The sequence below is a fragment of the Gracilinanus agilis genome, chromosome 5 (assembly GCF_016433145.1).
Source record: "Gracilinanus agilis isolate LMUSP501 chromosome 5, AgileGrace, whole genome shotgun sequence".
Classification (NCBI taxonomy): domain Eukaryota; kingdom Metazoa; phylum Chordata; class Mammalia; order Didelphimorphia; family Didelphidae; genus Gracilinanus; species Gracilinanus agilis.
Window position 1 is genome coordinate 196,941,689 of NC_058134.1, and position 23,811 is coordinate 196,965,499.

The 23,811-nt window shown below is 50.4% G+C and overlaps 2 protein-coding genes across 7 annotated transcripts; one reads left to right on the forward strand and one right to left on the reverse strand.

The window, feature by feature from the left end:
• The first annotated feature begins 1,241 nt into the window (after nucleotides 1–1,241).
• GAPDH (glyceraldehyde-3-phosphate dehydrogenase) lies at nucleotides 1,242–6,180 on the forward strand. The gene is made up of 11 exons (XM_044679666.1): nucleotides 1,242–1,275; nucleotides 1,857–1,912; nucleotides 4,033–4,132; nucleotides 4,251–4,357; nucleotides 4,444–4,534; nucleotides 4,681–4,796; nucleotides 4,964–5,045; nucleotides 5,201–5,352; nucleotides 5,459–5,537; nucleotides 5,619–5,800; nucleotides 5,909–6,180. The coding sequence occupies exons 2-11, from the start codon at nucleotides 1,890–1,892 to the stop codon at nucleotides 5,976–5,978; spliced, it is 1,002 nt and encodes a 333-aa protein (XP_044535601.1). The 5' UTR covers nucleotides 1,242–1,275; nucleotides 1,857–1,889; the 3' UTR covers nucleotides 5,979–6,180.
• A 923-nt stretch (nucleotides 6,181–7,103) lies between these two features.
• Nucleotides 7,104–23,662, reverse strand: IFFO1 (intermediate filament family orphan 1). Of its 6 annotated transcripts, none has more exons than XM_044679652.1 (10): nucleotides 22,827–23,662; nucleotides 17,189–17,249; nucleotides 16,951–17,046; nucleotides 16,295–16,435; nucleotides 16,022–16,030; nucleotides 15,301–15,458; nucleotides 15,041–15,161; nucleotides 14,637–14,729; nucleotides 8,765–8,895; nucleotides 7,104–7,855 (listed from the first exon to the last, which is right to left on the reverse strand). In XM_044679652.1, exons 1-10 carry the CDS (start codon nucleotides 23,660–23,662, stop codon nucleotides 7,756–7,758), a joined length of 1,746 nt encoding a protein of 581 aa, XP_044535587.1. In that variant the 3' UTR covers nucleotides 7,104–7,755. The 6 variants fall into 6 exon arrangements, with proteins under 6 accessions (XP_044535587.1, XP_044535586.1, XP_044535585.1 ...); XM_044679651.1 differs by having other exon boundaries at nucleotides 14,637–14,732; XM_044679650.1 differs by having other exon boundaries at nucleotides 14,637–14,732; nucleotides 15,301–15,482.
• Between the last annotated feature and the right edge of the window lie 149 nt (nucleotides 23,663–23,811).

Sequence of the window (23,811 nt, forward strand, 5' to 3'; positions counted from 1 at the left end):
AGATGGAAGGCGGTTTACATAGTGTGGCCACGGACGGCCCTCATGCGTCCTGTGTTGGTCTCAGAGGCCTTGGAAATGGAAAAAGCCTTCAAGCTCATTTCGTGGGAACCCCTCATTTTCCAGAGGAGAAGCCTCACTTTCTAAGGTCACACAGTTGTGACTACCAGAGCCCACAAGCCCCTTCGAAACCCATCCTCCTCTCCAGCACCATGTGCGTGTGGCTACCGTAATTTCCCCGTCCCTCTTCCTCCCGCTCCCCAAGGCTTGCTCCCTCTTCATCCGTCTTAATCTCATCCGATCAAGCAGCAAGCCTTAGTCTTCTGGCTTCCCACCGATTTCTTTAATAATATCTCTTTATACAACCCCGGTACTTGAAAAAAGAAATTCCCTTGCCATAACCATACCAAGTGAGGCAGTTATGGCTAGCCCCATTTTACAGATGAGGAAACTGAGGCCCGAAGAACTTAACCGACATGCCCAAGGTCACAGGGCTGTGGTAGGATTTGAATTCGGGTGTTTCACAAAACGGAAACTGGCCTTGCCTTCTAAGAACTGACTTACTCAAGGAGACAATATATAAGCAAACGTGTACAGACACAAGGTAACCTTGGTGGGAAGGGCAGTAGCCGTTGGGTGTCCAAGGAAAGACTAAGCACAGAAGGTGGCGCTTTGGGGAATGCCAAGAGGTGGAGGTGAAGAAGGAAAGTACTCCGTGCTGGGGAGACGCCTGTGCATCTGGAGACAAGAACCCGAGCGTCCCGTGCGACGGTGTGGCCAGTTTGTGGCCAGAGATCTAGTTACAACGACCAGTTCTGGCATTTACAGCCTCAAATTCATGCCACTTCCATACAAGCAGGCTTTTCACTACGTGCAGAGAATTCCACAGCCTTTCCCCCACCCCCATAGTTTCACTGCCCACCCCCTTCTCGGATCCATAGAGCCCCTCTCCCCCTAAACGCCGACACCTTCCCCAGCCCCAGTAGCTGCCCAGGTCTCCTTCCTCTCCCCCGCCCCTCCCCCTCAGCCCAGTGTGGCTCCCCGTGCAGGCGGAGATGGGGGAGGGGTAGGAGCAGGGTAGCGGAGAGGGAGAGGAGCGGGGAGGGGGGAGCGCCTCCGCAGCTGCTCGGAGTTTTAGGGCTGCACGTAGCCTCCGCGTCTCGGCCCAGGGACTGGTGTTGCGCAGTATAAGGGGCGGGGCAGTCGTCCGGGCCCTCTATAAAAGCAGCCTCGCTCCTCCCTTTGCGCTCTCAGCTCTACACCCAAGCTCGCTGCCAGGTAAATGCTCCACAAGAAATAGGAATGGGGGTGGGAGGGAGTGGGGGGCAGAATGCAAGGCGGCTCTTCGGACCCCTTTGCTTCCTTCCCTCCTTTAGGGGAGAGCGAGGTGCATGTTAGAGAGGAAGAGGAGGCGTTTTTCTCGCAAGCTGGGATGCCTGGACCCGGGGGAGGGGAAGGAGGAGGGAGGGCGAGATGAGAACAAGGACAGGGACGTGAGGCCGCAAAGGGCAAGGATGGAGGCCGGGCGTGGGGGGGCCTCCCTCCTTGCTTTCCTCCCTCCCTCCTCTGCGCATCCCTCGGATGCATGAATGGATGGAAGGAAAGGAGGGAGCGGGGATGGTGGCGCTTGAGCCGATCCGCGAGAGAGGAGGAAGAGCCGCCCCATGGGGGTGGGGGCAGCCCCGCTACCCGGTTCCGGGTAGATCCTCCCCCACGCACACCCAGGGAGACAGGCAGGGCTTAGCTGGGGGTTGAGGGATGTGCAGGGGAGCTTCGGGGTTGGAACTTGGGGGTGGGTGTGCGAGAGTCGGGTCGGGAGGAGATGGGTTCGGGTCTAAAATGCATCCTCTACCCCCCAGAATCCTCTGCTGCAGTCGCATCCTTTAGACAAGATGGTGAAGGTCGGAGTCAACGGGTGAGTGGGATCCCAGAGGGAGGGGGGGGACAGGGACGGATAAGCGGGCACGAAATTTAGCTGGGACAATGGGGTGGTTTCCCCGAGACCCACCCCGGGGCAGGTGCAAGCCTCCCAAGGAGACTCCAAGGTCAGAGGCTTAAGCTCTGCTAGGGCTTTTGCCTAAGCTCAGTAGTGCCTTGTGTCCTTGTGCTGGCACCTCCATCCCACCCCTTCTCCGCACCCCCCCCTCCACGCGCGCTCGTGCAGCTGTCCCGAGCTGTTGCTACGGGGTGCAAAATCTTTTCGCAGGGAGGGTTCTCTGGATCTCTTTTCTGCCCTTTCCCGCCCTCTCTGGCCACGTGGGGGAGGGGAATGAGTGAGGGGGAAGGGCTCCAGCCCTCCCCCCCTCATTAGCACTTGCTCACTTGCTTTCCCCCTGACAAATACACCTCACATCAGGGAGAGGGCGCCTTTTCCTTTGGGTCACTCGGGCAGCCATGTTGTAATAGGGAAGGAAATGAGTGAGCAACCGTTAGGGATCCTCATCTCTTCCACACCCCTTCCTTGACTCGCCCTCCTAGTGGCTGCCCCAAGGTGGGAAGAACCGTTTCCTATTAGGAAACGGGGACAGGTAAGGCACCAAGGCCCCTCGGTTGGGCTGGTAGCCGGTCACTTCTGCTCCTCCTGCCTCATTCTCAGTTGGCATCCAGGAACCAGACATGCACTTCACCTTACCTCATCTCCCCCAAATTATAGGACTCCAGATCTGGAGGAGACCCTAAATAATAGAATTCTCCTACGATTTCATTTTTAAAATAATTTTTTAAAGTCGAGAGGAGCCTCCTCAGCCTAGTGCCTTAGCCTCCAGCTTTACCCTATTCTCATTTCCATATGATTGAGGATCTCTAGGTGAACCCCTTATTCGCAGTGTGATTTGTGGGTGTGGCACCTCTAGCCTCCTGCTGAGTCATGGATGTCTAGAAATGAAAATTTCCACTGCAAAACTATATTAATGGGGCAGTATGTCCACTAGCACGTGTGTTGGCTTGCCCCAGCCCCAGAGCTAAACCTGCCTCCGAGGCCAGCCCTATAAAGGTCATCCTGAAGATTAGGTATCCGAGGTCCCCAGGAACCCTGCCCTTCTCTGAATTTTGGCCCCCAGAAACCAGATCTCCTTTACCCCACCCTCGGGCTAAATATAACTACCTGACCTTTCTGCAAGCCAGGGCAGCTAGCTTGCTTCTCTTGTGTAGGATACTGTGAAATCCCCAATATTGGGGAAGGGAAGAAAGGCCCCTTCCCAGTCAGTGATCATTAAGTGGCAAAATCAAATCGAATTAGGCTTCTGGGTGGCAGAGAAGCTCTGACCTTAGATGTTGCAAAACTGCCCCTGCTGTATTTTAGAGGGAGGGAGGAGCTGTTTTTACACTTTGGTGGGTTAATTTCTAACCTTTAATTCTGCCCTTTGAGCTCTGATTCTAATTCTAAAGTCCTCTACCTGTGGGGGCTGATGCCAGGAAGCCCGCTGGGGGGTGGGATCCTGGCAGATAATTAAGATAGATACTTTGTGGTTGTGTCTGAGCTATACAGCCCCGGGGGCACATTTTCCTGGAGTATAGATTATGAGATCAGATTGTCAAGAGATGGTGGGGGGAAGGGGCAGAGTTTGTGTCCAGTATCCCTGTGGACGGCAAGAACCCTTTGTCTTCTGGTCTGTGCCCAGGCCTGCTTGTCAGTGGATGTCCTAGGTATCCCTTTGTAGGCATAAAACTAGACCCAACTTTATTGAGACAGAAAAGACAACCCGGTGGTAGGATCATTCATCTGCCAGGGTAGGGCAATACCTTCACCATAATTTCTAGAGCCCTATGAGGTGGCGAATTGCCCTGGTTTTATTTTTAGTTTTTAGCCCTTCCTTAGAACCAATACTGTGTGTTGGTTCCAAGCCAAGAGTGGTAGGGGCTAAGTAATTACCTGGGGTCACACTTCTCATTTCTAAGCCTGGCTACCCCCTAATTTGTATGAGTGGGACTTGCCCTGAGGCTAGCTTAATAGCCCTTTTTTCTGGATAGATAGGTTTAGAATCTTCCCTTTCTTTTTCTTTTCCTCTCAATGCTTCCCGTTTCTCCTTTTGCCAGATTTGGCCGTATTGGACGCCTGGTGACCAGGGCAACATTCAGCTGCAAAGACATAGAAATTGTGGCCATCAATGACCCCTTCATTGACCTCTCCTACATGGTAAATGATAGCTTAGGAGCTGGGGGAGTTAGGCCTGAGCATCACGGGGAGTGATGAAAGGAGTCACTTCTGTGAGTTTCCCACACCCATCCACTCACTACCGTTGTCACCTGTCTAGGTTTACATGTTCCAGTATGATTCCACCCATGGCAAGTTCAAGGGCACTGTAAAGGCAGAGAATGGAAAGCTGGTGATCAACGGAAAACCCATTACCATTTTCCAGGAGTGAGTGACAGGCTGGGGGAGAACGCTGGGGCTTTGGGAAGATGCAAAGGGCATGGTAGACAGGCAGTCTCTTTGTCTTCTGGCAGGCGGGATCCCGCTAACATTAAATGGGGAGATGCTGGAGCCGAGTACGTTGTGGAATCCACTGGCGTCTTTACCACCATGGAAAAGGCCGGGGTGAGTAGTGGCTGGCCTTCCCCGAGTGCAGACCTTTGGGAGCTTGGGATGGTTGTCTACCTAGAAAATTTGTATGGGAGCTTGTATACCAGGAAGGGTGAGGCCACCACACTGTGGTGACTTCCTTCTCTTTTCTCTTGCCCAAGGCTCACTTGAAGGGTGGAGCCAAGCGAGTCATTATCTCTGCCCCTTCTGCTGATGCCCCAATGTTCGTGATGGGGGTGAACCATGAGAAATACGACAATTCCCTCAAGATCGTCAGGTGAGTAGAGCTTGGCAACTTTTTCAGAATAGCAACTCAATGAGAAAGGGGACTGAGGCAGGTATTGCTTGGGAAGGGAGGAGAAAAGCGCATTGATTACACCAGGCAAAGAACAGTATGTCTAGGCTGGAATATTGTCCCTTGATTTGTCTTCTTTCCTTTCTCAGTAACGCCTCCTGCACTACCAACTGCTTGGCCCCCTTGGCCAAGGTCATTCATGACAACTTTGGCATTGTGGAAGGACTCATGGTATGGATAGAACCTTTTGTTTTTCCATTTCTTAGCTGGGCTTAGAGCTTTCTCAGTGCTTACAGTAAGAGCTAATAGTGGGTCACCAAATGGCCACTGTAGGGGCTTGGGAGTGCCTTGTGCTACCCAAGGCCAAACCTCTCCTCTTCTCGCAGACCACAGTCCATGCCATTACTGCTACCCAGAAGACAGTTGATGGCCCCTCTGGCAAGCTGTGGCGGGATGGGCGTGGGGCTGCCCAGAATATCATCCCTGCTTCCACGGGTGCCGCCAAGGCTGTGGGCAAGGTCATACCTGAGCTGAACGGGTAAGAGAATTTCCATTTCTTTTCCTCTTCCCTGGAAAGGTTATAGGGGTGGGGGAGGGGGGATGGACATTTTTATCATGACACCAAACTATCCTTATCTCTATAGGAAGCTCACAGGCATGGCCTTCCGTGTTCCTACTCCCAATGTGTCTGTGGTGGATCTGACCTGCCGCCTGGAGAAAGCTGTAAGTGCAGCAGTAGACAACAAAGGCAATTTGGAGGATTCTTTGTAGCAACAGGTATTTGAGCCCCTCCATCTTTTCTAGGCCAAATATGACGATATTAAGAAGGTGGTGAAGCAAGCTGCAGAGGGGAACTTAAAGGGCATCTTGGGCTACACAGAGGACCAGGTAGTATCCTGTGACTTTAACAGCGACACCCACTCTTCTACCTTCGATGCTGGCGCTGGCATTGCCCTCAACGACCATTTTGTCAAGCTCATTTCTTGGTATGTGATGATGTAGTGAGGGGCAAATATTGTGGTGTGTAGGAAAAGAGGGGTAGGAGCTTTCAGAAGTAGGCCCAGCTCTCACTTGTCCTTGGTCTCTTTTCCCAGGTATGACAACGAGTATGGTTACAGCCACCGTGTAGTAGACCTCATGAAGTACATGGCCACCAAGGAGTAAAGTGGAAAGCCATGATGGATCTTCATCCCCAGCCAAAAAAAGAGTAGTTCCACCACTGGGGAGCCCACATCCATAATAACCTATGTCCCTGTGCTGGGGATCCCATGCCCTCTTCACATCCCTGCCCCAGGCACCCCTGTAGTGGGGGGAGGAGCATAGTCCTATCTTGTGTACCATCAATAAAGTCATCACGTTCAGTGCATTTCTGGTCTAACTTTGTCTTTTTGGGAAGAAACCCGTCTCCTCTCTATAAATAAGAGCTACCTTTTCCACCCTTTCTGTTTATAAAGGGAAGCAACTGAATTTTCATTCAATTTTGAATGAAGTAAACTGACTTTAGTACATGTTGATCAATCCCAGCCTTGGCTTCAGTAATGTTAGGCTTTTGGTCTTAACTTTGATCCCTAAATCCCTAGGGTGATGGTGAGGCCTGCTAGACTTGCCCACATTGACATGTGTAGCCAGGCTTGTGCCCTTGATGGGCCCATTGCTATAACTGCTACCTTTGCTGGGATGTGGGTGACAGTTCTCCAAAGCTATGCAAAGGCATATGTGAAATTAGGACTGGTCTTAAGTCTGGAAAAACTGTTCAGGGGCTACTTCAGCTCCCAAGTGTCACCTGGTAGCCCACTTTCCAGGAATGGGCCTTTCAACTTAGCTCTAAGCCAAAGGGTAACCCAAAACCAGGAATAAGGGACAGATTGGTTAGTGGCTGCCACCAATTCAAACTAGCCAATGAGGGGAGAAAGCCAAAGAACAAAGGAGTTCCAGCATCATCCCAAAGCATCTCTAGGGAAGCTGATTTCAGGGGCAGCTAGGTGGCCCAGGATATTGAGCCAGGCCCAGAGGAGGGAGGTCCTAGGTTCAAATCTGTGATGCTGGGCAAGTCATTTAACCTCCATTGCCTAGTCCTTATAGGGCTTTTGCTTTGGAGGCAACACACAGTACTGATTCTAAGTTATAAGAAAAGGGTTTAAAAAAGATGTAGGTTGCAGGGTACCTCAAGTCCCCCTTTAGAGAAAATAGGCCAAGAAAGGCAGAGACTTGCCCAGGGCTACCCAGCCCCTCTTGTTCTCTAAAATGTTAGGTATGGCCTCCCCCAGTCTGAAAGAAAGAACCCCGAGAGGCAGGTATCAAGGCCCTTTTAATACATGGTACCTCTATGGGAGAAGAAAACACACCCATACATATCAATTACACACACTGCAGCCAGCAGTGGATACGGGGAATGGCAGAGCCCCCAATCTTTAGCCCTGTTTTCCTCCATACTAAGCATATTTCACTGGCCCTGAGACTCCTGGCTTGGTCCAGTTTACACCAGTACATGGGCCAGTTAGCACCAGTATGGGGACTAGAAACAGTCATCTGACTCTAGGCAGCAGCAATGGGGATGATGGAGGATGTAGGGAACCATCATACACCATATGAGTCTTGTTAATACTTCTCAGTGTGAGGCAGCAGGGGGCACCGATTACTGAAGACTCCGGAATGCCCCACTTTGCTGAGAGTCTGAGATGAGACCAGAACCCACCACCGAAAACTGGAGGCGATGAGGAAGACGTAAGGGAGCGAGTGCTCCCCAGCACCCTAGGACTGGGCTCGTTTGGTGCAAGGGGACAAGTAGAATTCTGTGACATCTCCCCAGGGAAAAGGGCTAAGGAATCATCTCCACACCAAACTGAAGGTCCTGGTGACGTCTGCTTTCCCCCATCTCCAGTGCATGTCGTTTCAGTGGTGGGGGAGATGTTAAGGGGGACCTAGAATGGAGGCAAACCCCCTATCTCATGGAACTATCAGATGAGAGGTCTCGATCAGAGTCATCCGTCTCACTCGGTGGCGGTTCACTAGGTTGGACCACGGAGAAAGCAGGAGACTTTCTGAAAGAAAATGATTATTCCTTTTGGGACAAGGAAGATTTCATGAAGCAGCCCGACTCCCTCTCTCCTTGCCCAGCCTTTCTGGGGAGGAAGCGTGGCTCATGTGGACAAAAAGAGGCACAAAACCTATTCTAATTGGAGCCCATTTGTGCCACAGAATTAATGTGTGGGGTCCCACCAGGGGAAGGGGAGACTGCCCAGTAAACGGTGGTCCCGGGATTTCACTGGTGCAGGGAACTCCATACAAGAGAGCATGCCCACAATCCACATACATCGGCAACTGTTTCGAAACTTAAAGCCTTAAATGAGCTGCCTGAGGTACTGGGAGAGACAAGTTAATTGACTTGCTCTGAGGATCTCCTTGTATGACAGAGGCAGGGCTGGATCCCAGGGTTCCTGCCATCAGGTCACTCTTGCTATTCCCTAAAATCACTAGATGTAAAAAAAAAAAAAAAAAAAAAGTAGTGAGAGGGGCAGATCAACTCTGGCTTCAGACTCTTTCTAGCTGTGTGATCCTGGGCAAGTCACTTAACCCTTGCCTTTCTGTCTTAAGAGTCGTTACTAAGGCAGGACTTAAAAACAAGTGAAGCTCCCAAAGAAGGTTGGGAGCCCCAAGCCCCATTTCCAAAACAGGAGGAGTCCTCATTCCCGTTATCAGTGACACTGAAAGGATGAACAAAATCTCTCCAGAGGCACTACAGACATTCCGGGAAATAAAGCATCAGCCCCAGCTACAAGCTTGAGCCAGATCGAAGGGTCTCCTCTCCCAACCCCTACGAGCTTTAAAGCTACCCCTGGCAATTTAGGACAAGCAGCAGGTCAGGGGGAGGCCCCGATCCACTCAGGCCTCCTCTGGGGCTCTGTCCCCCACACCCAGGTGGGGCATCACCCCCCCCCCCCGACCCTCACCGGTCCCCAGACTGGGTGATGAGGCGGCGGCAGGTCTCCATCTGCACGTCGAGGCCTCTCTTCATACTACACATCTCCATGTACTCGTGGAGGTGCCGGTTCATGTCGTTCTTGGCCGTGGCCAGCTCCAGCTGCAGAGGGAACAGGCCATGGCCGGGTTTCCACAGCCAAAGGGGCCCTTGAAGGGGTCTATATTGGGGGGGCCAGAGGGACAAATAGGGGCTCTTGGGGGGGGGCTGGCAGTGGGGGAGGGGGTACTGAGTGCCATGGGTTCAAGGGTTTCAGTAGACCAGGGTGAGGAGCCTAAAAGGTTGGCTAAACTTTTCCCTTTTTCGTAGTTTTCACGGATGGGAACCTAAGCTCAGGGGAGTGCCGTGTCTGCAGTGGACTTTTGGCCTTTTAAATATAAGAGGAGTTGAGGGAGACGGAGGCCACTGGGAGGACGAATGAGGGCAGGGCTCACACAATCACTGGGAAGACATCTGTAGATTCTCCATAAAGGCCAAAGAGGTAGAGGCCAGGATGAAGCAGCTTGCCTTTGAAGTGCACGCAGGCACATGCACGCATATGAACTTTCCCAGAAGGAAAGCGTTTTGAGGTGGCCTTAAAAGTTGGTTAGAAAGACAGCTCTGGGGTGAGGGAGGACCCACCTCACATGCCCAGAACAAAGAACTAGGCCAAAGAGGAAGGGGGAACAAAGAGGTCGGAGAGACCTCTCTCGACTGAGCTGAAAATAGGACCCAACGACAAGATTGTTCAGGGCTGGTTTCCAGGTCGTCAAACTGGGAATGAAGGAAAATGGGAAAGTGCAGGCAAGAAAGAGGGTTTAGGAAGAACTAAGTTCTCAGAGGAGATGTGGCTGTGTGGTTGGAGGACCAGGCAATGCCTGTAAGCTCCCGGTGCCCCACGCACGTCTCTATGGCTACAACTTGTAAGACAGTCACCTGTGTGCCCCGTACAGGGAACTTCCTGTGTCAATGAAATCACAAGCCCAGGCCAAAAATTCCACTAACGGCAAAGAGTTTATATAAAATCTAAACTTTGGGCCTCTCCAGTGATCCCACAAAATAGAGGTTTTCTTCAGACTATACTTACTGAACTAAAGTAAATTCAAGTTTTCTCCTGAATATACTTTTTTTTTAAACCCTTACCTTCCACCTTATTATCAATATAAGGCAGAAGACTGGAAAGAGCTAGGCATTGGGGGTTAAGTAACTTGCCCAGGATCACACAGCTATGTAAATGTAAATGTAAATGTAATGTAAATAGGGAGGGGAAACAATTGCTGAGCATTTATTAAGTGCTTACTGTTTCAGACACTGTACTAAGTACTGGAAGACAAAAATGAAAGTCTTCATCATCAAGGTTACATTTTATTAAGAAGAGGTGAAGGGGGGCAACTAGGTAGCATAGTAGATGGAGAACCAGGCCCCAGAGATGGGAGGTCCTGGGTTCAAGTCTAATCTCAGACTCTTCCAAGCTGTGTGATCCTGGGCAAATCACCTAACTCCTATTGCCCAGCTCTTACCTGTCTTCTGCCTTAGAAGTGATACTAAGCAGAGAGCAGTGAGGAACCACATCCAAAGGGCTATTCAACTCTGCAAACTCTGTGACACACTCCTGGGTCTGTATCCCAAAGAGATCAGAGATGAGTGGAAAGAACCTATCAGGACCAAAATATTTTTAGCTGCTCTTTTTATAGTGGCAAAGAAATGGAAACTGAGGGGCTGTCCATCACTAGGGAAGGGGACGAACAAGTTGAGGCACGTGGTTGTGATGGATTACCATTGCCCCCTAAGAAATGACCAACAGTCTGCATAGTGAAGTGAGCAGAGCCAGTAACAGAAATAGCAATATTATATATACGATGATCACTTGTAAAGGACTAAACCATTATCAGTGTTGCAAGGAGGAGCCCAAGGGACCCAGGAGGAAAATGCTCTCCACAGCCAAAGAAGGACCCTTGGGGTCCAAGCGAAGATCACAGCAGGCCGTCTTCCACTCTATTTCCTTCATGAGATTTCTACTGGGACTGGGTGTGTGATATGTGATATGTTCTATCAGGACATAAGCAATAGGGAAATATCACTTCATAAGAGCCCTGGTATAACCCATATCAGACTATTTACCACCTGGCATGGGGGGAATAGGAAGGGAGAAAATCTGAATCCCAAAATGTCAGAAAACATTTGTCCAAAAAAACAAAAATTGTTTCCATACATAACTGAAAAAAAAAAAAATTGGGGCAGCTGGGTGGCTCAGTGGATTGAGAGCCAGACCTAGAGATGGGAGGTCCTAGGTTCAAATCTGGCCTCAGACACTTCCCAGCTGTGTGACCCTGGGCAAGTCACTTGACCCCCATTGCCCACCCTTACCACTCTTCTGCCTTGGAGCCAATACATAATATTGATTCTAAGATGGAAGGTGTAAGGGTTTTAAAAAAAAGAGAACTGATACAAAGACAGAAGGGTTATAAAAAGAGGTGAAGGGGGATCGTGCAAACAATGCAAAGCGTGACTTCCTAACCTTGATCTCTGAGATTCTCATTCCCTCAGGAACACTATGTCAAGTGAAGCCATTCTGGAAAAGCTGCTAGGGATTCAGACTCCCTCACCTTTCTGTGTCACAGAATGCCAGAGTCTAGATCCTACCTGAACACAGAAGCCCTCTAGACATTTTTCTACAATCTTTCCTCCAAGACTTTCCAGTGATTGCCCCCGACCCCTCCTCCTGCAGCAACACACTGTACTTCTGGGCAGCTCACACTGTTCCACAGCTCGTTCCTCACAGTGAGCCTCAGCAGCCTCCTAGCAACTGGCCCTCGTGAGTGCCCAATTTGGGGCTAAGCAGAGGGAAACGAATCCTTCCAGATCTGGGCCCTTCAAATCATGAATTAACAAACATTGATTAAACACCCGTGGGCAAAGGGCTGAGGCTACAAACACTAAAATGGAAATAATCCTTCATTCAAAAAGCTGACCTTCTGTCAGGGGAGACATATGGATAATAAATACAAGGTGCAGCTGGGGGCAGGGGCGGAGAGGGGAGAGAGCTCAGGAAAGGCCATATATAGATATAGAAGGTATCAGGATCTGAACAAACCCTTGAGAGAAACTAGGGATTCTGAGAAGCTGAGGGGAAGAGGAAATCATTCCAGGCCTGCCAGGCTTGAGGAACAGCAAGAAGGGCAATTTGGCTGGATCAAATCTAATAGTTTGAAAGGTCAGCTGCAAAGGGCTTTAAACAGCAAAGGATTTTAGCATGGAGGTAACGGAGCTCCTGGTATTGAAGAGAAGTGACGTGGTCACCTCATCGCTTTGGTAGCCTGCAGAAGGGAGAGACTCATTCGAGTCCAGGCCAGAAGGATGCTGGCCTCCTCTGAGGTGTGGGCTATGTGGGGAGAGAGAAAGGACCAGCCTCAAGAAACACTGGGAAGGAAGAAGGCTTGGTACGAGGTACAGTCTGGCAGCTGGTTAAAAAATACTGCTGCCCTTTCAGAAGCAGAGAATGAGTTCTATTGTGGCTGTTCCAGGTGCCTATGGGACCTCCAATTGGAAAGATCCAAATGCTGAAGATTGTTGCCATAGATTCAGTCCCTTCAACCAACTTGGTTCCAATATGGCCTCCCATTTCCTCCCACCCCAAGGCCCTCTCATGCTTTGCCTACCATCTCCAACTGCCCAAGGGGCCCTCTTCTACACCATGGTGGTTATCAATAATTGTCCTAAGAAGTTTATTCTGCAAAAGCCAGAGGACCATTGAAAAGTGGTGTTTACATTTAGGATTGCCTTTTCTTTCTTTTTTTTTTCTTAACTCTTACTTTATGTTTTATTATCCATTCTAAGCCAGAAGAGCAATGATTGGGATTAAGTGACTTGTCCAGGGTCACACAGCTAGGAAATGTGTGAGGTCATATTTGAACCCAGGACCTCCCATCCATCTCCACTGAACCACCTAGCTGCCCCCTTCTATTTCAAAGGAAGGGAAAATCAGGAGCTTAAGAGTCTTTAGTCTAAAACACAGCAGCTACCAAAGCTCTAGCACTAGCTGAGTATCCTTATGACTAGACACTGTCCTGAACCTTCAGCACAAGAGCAGAGACAAGGAACTAGAGAGGCTAGAGATGTTCAAGGAGGTAAAGAAGAGCAAATACAGACCAGTATCCAAACTCCAGTCCCCGTCACTGCTTTGGCTATGTCTAGAATTTATTTCATTTTCCTGCTTGGACATGGATTGAGGGAACTTCTACAGAGAAGCCTTGACTAGGTAGCATGGCCTCAAGGTTCACAGCAGGAAAAAGGGCATGTGTGAAAAGAGAAGGGGAAGATTTTCTTTTGATTTTATGGTCAAAAGGCAGAAAAGGAGGAAATGTAGAAATAAATGAGTTGTGGGACACCAGGGATATCCTCAAGTCCTATTAGCCACTTAAGAGGAACAGAGAAGGGATTCTGTCCAACTCTCCCTTCCTCCAACATTTCTCTATATCCTGGGCCAGTGATGGGCAAATGATTCCCTGAGGGCCAGATCCAGGCCTTAGTTTGTCCATCACTGCCTTGAGCAATTCCCTAATCACTAAGCCCCCACATCCAGATGCCTGGAGCTGGCCCTCGGGGAATAGTTTGCCCACCACTGTCACAGCTCATGGAGGTCTGAGGTAAGCACAAGGGTGCCCTAGCTCCCATGATTATTACTGGCAGACTCCCCAAGACTGTGGGGAGAGCTGAAAGAGCCTCGGCTATTACACAAAGACAGATGAAGTATTAAGGAACAGAGACCATGAGTTCTGGCTTTGCATCACCAAGAGAGCCTTTGAGGGGCTCAATCCTCATTGTGGAACAAGAACGCGAGGCACTGAACCAAGCTCAGAACTGAGGAGCAGTCCATGGAAAAGGGACATCAGTGGCATCTCCTCCATGAATCAGAGAGCCTGCAATAGAAACTGGCAGATGCCATGATACCAGAAAGACTTCCAACAGGGGCCAGCAGACTAAGCAGAGCCTGGCTGAGGACACCCTCTACTGCCCTCAGTTACCACGCTATGTGGAGGCCTGGACTGCAGTGGAGCATCCCCTCATTCCCTGATTTCTCAGCAACTGCCAAGCCTGAAGAGTTCATCCCTTAGCTGGAAGTTTCCTGCTCTGGGGGACCCCGGTGCCTTGACTGGTGGCTGCCTCAGTTGCCTGGTGCATCTAGATCTCAGCTCTGGCCATGCTTTACCACTTCCCCTTCAGCACCTGCTTTTTTGCACTTGAGGAGCTGTAATCAAATCAACTCTGTGCTCTTAGAAAGTGTATCTACTCCCCTGTGGCAGCTCTACTCACCACTGAGTTAACTTACTTTTCTGTCTTAGCAACAACTCCGAGACAGAAGGGCAAGGGCTAGGCAATGGAGGTCAAGTGACTCCTGAGGGTCACACAGCTGGGAAGTGTCTGAGGCCACATTTGAACCCAGGACCTCCCATCTCTGACTTTGGGTCTAGCTCTCTATCCACTGAGCCACTAGCTGCACTTCCTGCCTCTCCCCAACTTTCCAAACCCAAATATCCCTTCCTGACCATCACACCCCTACATCAGTGTCTCCTCCTGTTGGAGCTCTTGGGCAGAGCCTGTCTTTACCTGCTCTTTGTATCCCTAAATAAACTGTGCTTGCCTAGTGCAGTCCTTGGCCCAAAGTGCTTGACAAACGTCTTCATTCATTCATTCATTCATTAGCTAAGTGCATGGAGGAAACTTGCTTGGAAGGATGGTGAAGAGAAGATGAATTTCTAGTCCCTGGAAAGTCATCCGGCACCCCTGACTGTCACCAATGCCCAGCTGACTGCTCCTCCTTAGAAAAGCCTGCTAGCTCACCCATCCACATGTTGCATCCTTACCTCTATCTGGTCGATGGTCTCCTGGTATTCCTTCTCCCGAGTTTTGAACAGAGATTCTGTGTCCTTAATCACCTTCTCCAGGCTGTCCTCCTGCTGCTGGGAACCACAGGGAAGCAAAGGAGCAGTAGCAGCAACAGAGAGGTAGAGACCAATGAGAGGGTGACCATTCAATGAGAACAAGGCAGAGGGAGAAAGAGAGAAACAGGTTTAAAAAAAAGCTAGCAGGAAGAACAAAGCGGCAGAAGGGGAAATAAAAGGGCATCACACAGGACACACAGCGAACGAGAGAGAGCAAGCCAGCGAGCGAGTGACAGCTAGAGCGAGCCAGCAAAGGAAAGAGGAGAAGGCAGGGCGAGAGGAGGCCGGACTCGGGCTGGGGGCCTGAGGCTGGGAGGAGCTGTTACCTCTCCCTGGGCCTCTGCAGCTGCCATGGCATAGCCTGAGAAATCCTCCCAGAGTAGCAGCGTCTCCTCGGTCTCCTCCCAAGTCAGGCTGTCACAGTCGTCCTCAAAATCATACTCCCGCCTGGAGACAGGGAACCCGTGCGTCAGTAATTGGAGGGGTGAGCGAGCTCTTCGGGAGAACCCTGCCGGGGAGGCTCCGGCCACTCTAGGAAGGGGGGCCTCGCTGGGGACGGTGCTGGGACGGGGCCTGTGAGACTCACAGCTGGTTGAGCATACGCTGCATCTCCTCATTGATGCTCAGGGCTGTGCTCTCATCCTCCTCCCCATCGGGCTGGTGGGGCCCATCACTCTCAGACACGGAGGTGTCCTCCTCGATGACAGGCTTTCGATCCCGCTTCCGCCCCCCCATGGATGGGACCTTAATGGGAGACAAGTGCAGAGACTACAGAGACGAGGCCGGGTGCGTGAGGAGAAGGGGGGGAGGGGGCAGGAAGGACGGACAAACCAGCAGGAAAGGTCAGGGCAGAGACAAAGACACAGAGTTATAAAGACAGGCACAGAAACGTGAGAGTTACAAAAAGACAGGTACATGGAAAAGGCAGGATCCAGGACTAAGAGAGGTTGGGGAGAAGAGAGACAAGGCACGTGGGCTGATTATGGTCATGTAGAGATGTGGAGAGTAGCTAACGTGATCTAAAAAACCCTTAACACAATGACAGGACTAATAACTACAAGGATGAAGATGAATTGTCTACACAGGAGACCTTTAATTACACCCAGATCCAGAACCAGAGAGAGAAGGGGCAAGAGGAGCCACAAAGAAAGAGAAGGAGAGGACGAGGGGAAGGCCGGGGACGGAATAGAGAAAGAGAAAAAACTGCGCTGAGAAGCCACGTGGGTCCAGACGGATAGCCAAAGCTCGTGGCCAGTTTAGAAACAGGGGCAGAAGCATTAATGAGCTTGCGTGGGACTGAAACTAACCAGCTTCTTCTGGGGAAGCGAGAAAGGAGGCGCATGGAAGGAGAGGAGAGAGAAGCAGACAGGGCAGAGAGAGAGGGAGGGAGACAGGGTTAGTGAGAGCTCCACAAACCTCCGCTCAGAGGCTGCTCCTCGCCCCCCAGCTCCGTGGGGAAGGACCCTTCTGTCCCCCCTCCCCTGGCCAGGACCCGGGGGGATGTGTGGGTCTCGGGAGATGCCCAGGGCCCAGGGCCTCCTTGTCCCTGAGGAGCCTACAAGGACACGAGGGACTCTTACCTGGAACATCTTGATCATGTCCTCACAGTTGCGCTGCTGGGCCACATCACACAGTTTGGCAGTGATGTCTATGCGACGACAGATGTCCATGTCTACTTTCATGGCTTTCTCCTGAATCTTTGTGTCCAGTTCAGTCAGGTTCTGTGCCAGAGAGAGAAGAGAGGAGGCTGAGGAAGACCACTCTGTACTTATGACTATAAATACAAACCCAACGGCCATAACATGCAGGGCCCTCTGTGCCATAACCACAAGGCCCTTTCCACCAAGGAGAGATAAAAGACAAAGCCAGGGGGCAGCGAGGTGGCACAGTGGCTAGAGAGCCAGGCCTGGAGTCAACAGGACCTGGGTTCAAATTTGGCCTCAAGACACTTCCTAGCTGTGTGATCCTGGACAAATCACTTAACTCCAACTGCCTTTTTATCCTAGGGTTGATACTAAGATAGAAAGTAAGGATAAAGGGGGAAAAAAAAACAGAGCTAGGACACACAGAATAGGGAAATATGCTAGGAAATTCCCACATTAAAGAAATTGTTTTACTTTCTTCTTTTTTTGTTGAACCCAGCAGCGGGGAAAAGGAGAAGGGACAGAAGAGGGTCAGCAGTAAAACAAAGGCCTAATTTCCCAAGCAGGCAGGAGATAGAAATGGCTGTACTTACATTACTCATGAGTCCTTTGAAGACCACCAACTCAGCTTTGAGTTGCTCCACCTTCATAGCGAGCTCCTCCTGGCAGGCATCAGCTTCCTGAGCTTCCTGTGGTCAGGAAAAATGCCCTGGCATTAGTGGCACAACCATTAAAAACGATGATGAGAGGAGTACAAAGAAAGCTGCTGGGGAAGGAAGCTTGCATCCAGGACCAGACTGGGGAGATGGGCAGAGCCATGGCCATCCTCACCTCCTGAAGCTCATTCACTCGCTCTTGCAGCTGCACCCGAACTGTATATTCCTCTTCCCACCTGAAAGAATGCAGAGGACACTGGCACAAAATCCTCCCAGTTCCAATATGCCCCTCTCCTCCCTTAGACCCAGTTCCTCCTGCACCAACAAAAAGGGCCAACAAAAAACAGCTTCTAAGCTCCAACAGAATAGGGTCTGCTAGGTCTGACTCCCTGAAGGAGGAGGGGCTGGGGGCTGGAATCCAATGGAATCCAAGACCTTGCAAAGAACAGTTTAATTTTTGTGTTGGTATCTCCCAGGGCCTTGCACAAAGGAGGGACTTAATAAATGTGAACTGAATTCAGCTGTTCTGAACAGCTGCGGCCACAGACTGGGTGTGGATTAGGGTGCTCCTGTGGTTCCTAGCAATTGACAAACTCGCCAAAGGCCTCCTGTCACATTCTGGCCATGCACCAGACACTAGACCCAGTTTTCTCTTACCCCAACTCCAACAAGCTGCCTCGCTGGCCTATCTCCCACCTCCTGCCCAAACCAGACACCAGGTCCACCCAGCCCAGTCTCCCACCTTCAGTTCCACAGATCCGGTCTCCCGCCTCCTGCCTGCACCAGAACAGAGCTCCTCTAGCCTGCTCCCCTGCCTCCTGTGGGGCCATTTAACCCTGTAAAAGCATCTGCAGGACACATACCGCATCAACAGAGTTTGTCAACAGCAAATCCAGATGATGCTTGGAAGTTTTATCCCCTAAGCTCCAGGTTCTTCCCCCCCCTCATCTACCTTTGAGTGAGTCCCAAGGAGAGTTAGCAGGGTTGGCCCCTGCGGTTGCCAGGCAAGAGACAAAAGGAGTTGGGGGCACCCTGGGTAAGTACAAGTCAAAGGGAAAGAAGAACAGATCTCTCATGCCCAAGAAAAGAGGTCAAAACTAAAAATGCAGCCTTTTGGGCAAAGGCTCCTTCCTGAGCGGGGAGGCTAGAGTAAAAGCTTCTTGATGGTGCTTGGGACTGCTAATAAGGATTGTAGCTTACATCTATGTCTCAGCTGATCCTCCCCCTAAAATCCTTTGAAGTAAACACTATAGCTATAATTATCCCTTTTTAACAGATAAGAAAACTGCAGCTCAGGGAGACTGATTTGTCTATGGCCATCCAGCTCTTGTCAGGAGAGGAATTCTAACCATCTGGCTTCTGACTCCAAAGTCCATCAATCTTTCCACCATATCACTGCTGCCCCTCCCATCATCCAGAAGCAATGCTATAACGAGGAGGGCTTCACGCTGCTCCTAGCCCTCAAGCCAGGCTAAATCACATGTCCTAGAGCTGATTTTTCACCTTCGCAAAGTCCAGGATATGTACGAACTTAATAGATGCTTCTTGATTCTTCCAGAATTATTCATAATATCTCAGGATGGCATGACTTCATTACATAGTCTTGAATGTTATCTCCATTTGGGCTGAGATGGTAGATTTCTCTTACACACAATCCCTTGCCCAAGCTCCCTACCCACCATCTATATGAGCCCATCACCTCCCAGTATATTCTGAAGGAAAGAAAGAATCCACAACAAATGAAAGCAGTAAGATCTGGAGGCAGCCTTAAAGTTGGTGGTTATGAAGAAAGAAAGCCAGAATGCAGAACCATAAGAACAGGCTCTGCAGCTCAAGGCTTAATTCTTTCTCCTCCTGGTTTCTTCTTCTCTTCCACTAGCTTCCCTCATCTGGCCCATTCTCTCCTTACTCAGCTGGATCCCTCCTTCCTCATCTGCATTGCAGTGTTCCTAATAATAACTCTTCTACATCAGCTTGACTGCCCCCCTCGGCCACCCTCACTCTCACCCAGGCTGAACAAGGGAGGAGGCAGTCCAGCAGCCAGCCACCACTGTCATCAGTGCTGGCTCACTAGACAGCACCAGCTTGCTGCCCTCCTTACTTACCAGCCCCTCCCAGGTCCTTTCTGTGCCCCCAAATTCCTGCTCACCTACACTCTCCAAATTATGCCACTCACTACATGTCAAGGCTGGGAAAGTGCTGTTGCTGAGTCCTTTTATCAGGGACTGAAGATTTGCTATGGGGGGAAGGCCAAGGATTACCAAAAGATTTTGACCAAGATGCATCAAGGGGAGCAGAAAGGACTATTTTAGTATGAATGTTACCAAATTCAGGAAGAAACTAAGTTGAGAAACCTAATTATAGTGTTCGAGGAAGTCCTTAACGTGGCAAAGCAAAGTCTGAGCATAACTCCTCTGGAATCTGACTAGAACACTAATTCAATAAGGTGGGTCCACTTTGAGGGTATCCCATTACTGAAGCAGAATCAAAATTTTGGAGCTAGAAGGGGCCGTGGACTTTTCATCCAAGCTCCCATCCCCTGCAGAAATCCCCTCTACAACAATCCAAAGCTGAACACTTTTTAGAATGAAGAGTACATTATTAGAAAGTTTTATCAAATGTGTGCCCATATTGACCTCCCTATGATTTCTACCCCAAAGTGGGTAGCTCTATTCTCTGGAGCAGCCACCCAGAATGAGTCTAATCCCTTTACGCTTAGGAAAGTACCAAGGCCTACTGAGCACTAGACTTAGCTTCAAAAAACCAGCATTCAAATCCCACCTTGGACTCCTGTCTAGTTGTGACACTTGGCAAGCCATACAACCTCCCTGGGCCTCCATTTCCTTATCTGTAAAACAGAGACAATAATAACCGCTGGTTCATAGAGTTGATGTATCCAAGGAAAGAATATCTTTCAAGTGTTTTGCAGACCTTCTCTGTGTGTGTATGTGTGAGCTACATTGCAATCAATAGTAGAAACATCTTTGGGAGCCAGCAGGGGCTACAACAGTTTACAAGTGTAGAGTAACTCAGGTTTGCAAAATCTTTTACAACTCTGTGAAGTGGGCACTAATGCTATTATTGATACCTTGTTAATAGATAAGGAAACTGACGTTCAGAGGGGTACAGTGACTTGTCCATGGTCACACAGCAAGTGTCAGAAGTTCTTCAGCTGTTCCTCAAGAAGCAGCTCAAAGTGCCTGAGCTATTTTGGTTACAAAAAAATTTCATTGCACCCTGGTCTCAATTACAATGTAGGTTCCTACAGAGAGTTGTAGAATTAGGCTCTGGGGTTAATGTCTATCCCTTATTAACAACTTTCTTCTAAGGAGATACGTGTAACCATTGTTAAGAGAACTTCCCTGATCCCTGAGCAGAGAAGAGCAGAGATTATTTTCTCCATTTTATAATGGAAAAAAACTAAGGCTCTGAGAGAGAGGGTGAGCCCCTTCTCAGGTCACACAAGTCTAAAGCTGAAAATAGAACCCAGGAGGCCTCAACCATCAATTCAACATGTCGGTATCCTCAGCCTCTCAGACTGAGGCCTGAATAGCAGGATTAGAGTGACATCCTGAGGGCTGATGTACAAAGGACAAGAAAAGGACACAGGATTCAGGATGAAAGAATGTGCGTCAGATACCACACAATGCTGGCTACAGAGACCTCAACACATCAGTGCTGTAGTGTTATGAGCAAAGCTATCCCCCAGGGATAATAACTCTTTGCTGCCTTAGACAGCTGGACTAAGGGCAAATGTCTCTGACAAAAAAATACCACACACAAACTTATTTCCAGAGAACACCAGCTGTCTCTGTGGTTATGGATGGACCTACCCCAAACTTTCCCCACCTTCCACAATGACATACTGCAGCCTCTACAATGCACAGAGCCAAACTAGTCTTTTTTTTTTTTTTTTTTTTTTTTTTAAACCCTTACCTTCTGTCTTGGAGTCAATACTGTATGGTAAGGGTAGGCAATGGGGGTCAAGTGACTTGCCCAAGGTCTCACAGCAGGGAAGTATCAGAGGTCAGATTTGAACCTAGGACCTCCAGTCTCTAGGCCTAGCTCTCAATCCACTGAGCTACCCAGTTGCCCCCTGAGCCAAACTAGTCTTAACTAGGATCTCCAAATGGCTCTAAGAGCTCCTAAGGACACCAGATCAGAGGTTTTCCCCTGCATGAGGCCAGAAGGGCAGCCCTAGATCTGCAAGGAGGTAGGGAGGGGCAGAAGAGGTTTCAACAAAAAAGCTGATCCCTCCCAGGCCAACTGAAAATCTCTCTCTTTTTATTACTTAGTACATCTTCAGGTCTTACACAGGCAGTCCTTCCTACCAAGAAAAAAAATCAAAACTTTGGGAACACATTGAGCCAAGCCCATACCTATCACTTCACCAATCTCTACTATGCAGAAATGCTCTAATTTATAGAGTGCTTTGTAAACCTTAAAGTTTGAGGTATGTTAAAAACAACAAACTAGTGGCAGCTTTAGGCCTGCCTATGAGTGATGATCAGTGGCAAAAACCACTGTGGAAATCTGAAATAGCAAAGTTTACCCCAACTAGCATCTCCTCCTTCCCCAGTGGTATATGATGCTGAAATGATCATCATTTTTTAGACACACTGCCCTAGGGAATCTACCTGGTAGTTTTTCCTTCTCCCCTGCTGGGCTCCCTCAGCCCCATGGTCTTGGAGGGTTTTTTGTTTTGTTTTGTTTTGTTCTGAGAGAATTAGGCTATGGGGCTCTAGTGGTCATTCTCCCAACTTGTATACCCTCTAAATGACACCCCCGTCCTTAAACTCCCTTCTCTGTACTCATAGGGTGTGTCCACATGGGAGTCTTACCAACTTTTTTTTAAGTTGGCCCTTCCTCCAGCTTCAGTTCCCTTCTCATGTTTGTCTCTCCATACTCAAGGGCTTGATTTCTTTATTTTCAAAAACACTCAAGCCTCCACTTTCTCAATAATAATCATTGGTCCCCTGTTCTTTCAGAAGAGAATATTCCCTAAATCTCTATTACTTACCCCACTTTCGGATGGGTCTTGCCATAATAACACTGAGCCTTTAGACCTAAACCATATGAAACCCAACTGGCAATTAACTGTCCCAGTAGCCTTATACCCCACTTTGGGAATTAATGGGGTTGTAAGATTGCTTTAACACACCAAAATTATCTATTACATCCCCCTCCCCCTCTGAATTTGTCATCTGATATAAAACCGAGTTCTTCTGCCACTTCCTCTTTTCCCCTGAACACAAAGTATGTGTCCCCAAGTTGCTTATGAATATAGCCAGTTTGGGATCTTTAAAAGGCCCTATGTATGACCAGAAAGATTGGCAAAGGGGAAAAAAGGAAGCCCTACCCAAACATTTTTCTGGCTCATTTCCCTAGTCACACCCTATTAAGATCCCAGTTAACAGAATTCTGCAAACACTGCAACATAGAAGGGAGGGAAGTACAGACAAGCAAAAATTAAAGCTTCTCAAATATAACCTCCCAACTTCCTTTTTTATATGTCTTTCTTCCCAGTACAGACTCCTTGATATGGGAGCTGATCCCCTAGACCTCTGGATTCTGGAAAAATCTCTTGGGGGGCAGGGGGGCTGGCCACCTCCCTTTACAATCTCTCTGGGTCTGTATCTCCCTTGACATCTCCCCCACAACCCTGGGATCTTTCATGTTTTCTCCAAGCCCCTTTGGCTGGAATCTCTGACTCTGGCGGCTCTCTTCCGAAGCCTCAAGGCCAATGCCATGGACCCCCGTGGCTGGGGTCCATCGGTAGGCCCGCACCCCTCCCCCTGCTCCCCCAACCTCACCTCCGCTTGTACTCGTCCCGTTCCCGCTTCACCTTGGCCAACACATTGTAGAGAGCCCGGATCTCGGGGGTGATGGTGTCTATCTGCACCCCCACCCCATCAGGGTGTACCCACGACAGGCCAGGCCCCTGCACCAGGGTGGGTTCCAGTCCCGGTCCAAGTCTGCGGGCATGCGAGAAGGACCAGATGGTGCCAGGCATGAAGCGGGCCGACGAGGAGTAGGGGGCGGATGAGACCGTAGAGTGGGATGCGGAGGACAGCGGGGCGAGCGCGGCAGCGGGTGACGACGAGAGGCCCTGGGTGCTGGGCGTCAGCGGGACCGCGGGCGAGCGTGCGGGGGAGCTGAGGCCTCGTGTGGCCGGTCGGGCTCCAAGGGGCAGCCCGGGGGGCCGGATGGGGCTGATGAAACCGGTCTGTACAGCCTGGTCGCGGCGCGCCGTGCCCCGCCGGCCCTGCTGCCCATCTTCCAGCGCCTGCTGCAGCTGCTTCTCTAGGAGCCGGTTGCGCCGTTCCAGCTCGTGCACTTTGGCCAGGAAACAACGGAAGCGCAGGTTCAGCGTCTTCAACACGTTGATGTTGGAGCCTAGGTCGTTGCGGAGGGCCATGGCGGCGGGCGGCGGCGAGGGCGCTGGGCCCGGGCCGGCCAGCGCCAGCGGCTCCCAAGGGGAAAAGCCTGTGGGGACCGCCGCAGCCGACGCCGCCGCCGGGCCCGTAGGCAGCTCCCCACCCCCACCCAAATAGTCGCCGCTACCCAGTGGGGGGCCCCCGAGAGGCCCGGCAAGGCCCTGCTGCTCCTGTGGCAGGAGGAAGAGATTGGGACCGAATAACGGGTTCATGGCCGCTACGCTTCTCCGCCTCGAGAAGAAGACCGGCGCGGGCGGGGACCCGGCGCGGAGAGGGAGCCAATGAGAAGAGAGGGCAGGGACGGGACCACGAAAAGAGCCAATAGGAGAGCGCGAGGGGCGGCCCGAGTGGTCGTCTGGCC

Bases quoted from the DNA above. Each gene is read 5' to 3' on its own strand.
- GAPDH (XM_044679666.1), top strand. From the start codon at position 1,890: ATGGTGAAGGTCGGAGTCAACGG. The intron at 5,538-5,618 runs GTAAGTGCAGCA...CATCTTTTCTAG, and splicing joins CCTGCCGCCTGGAGAAAGCT to GCCAAATATGACGATATTAA. The intron at 5,801-5,908 runs GTATGTGATGAT...CTCTTTTCCCAG, and splicing joins TTTGTCAAGCTCATTTCTTG to GTATGACAACGAGTATGGTT.
- IFFO1 (XM_044679650.1), bottom strand. From the start codon at position 23,662: ATGAACCCGTTATTCGGTCCCAATCTCTTCCTCCTGCCACAGGAGCAG. The intron at 17,250-22,826 runs GTGAGGTTGGGG...GCATTCTTTCAG, and splicing joins CGGGACGAGTACAAGCGGAG to GTGGGAAGAGGAATATACAG. The intron at 7,856-8,764 runs GTGAGGGTCGGG...ATTTTCTTTCAG, and splicing joins ATCACCCAGTCTGGGGACCG to AAAGTCTCCTGCTTTCTCCG.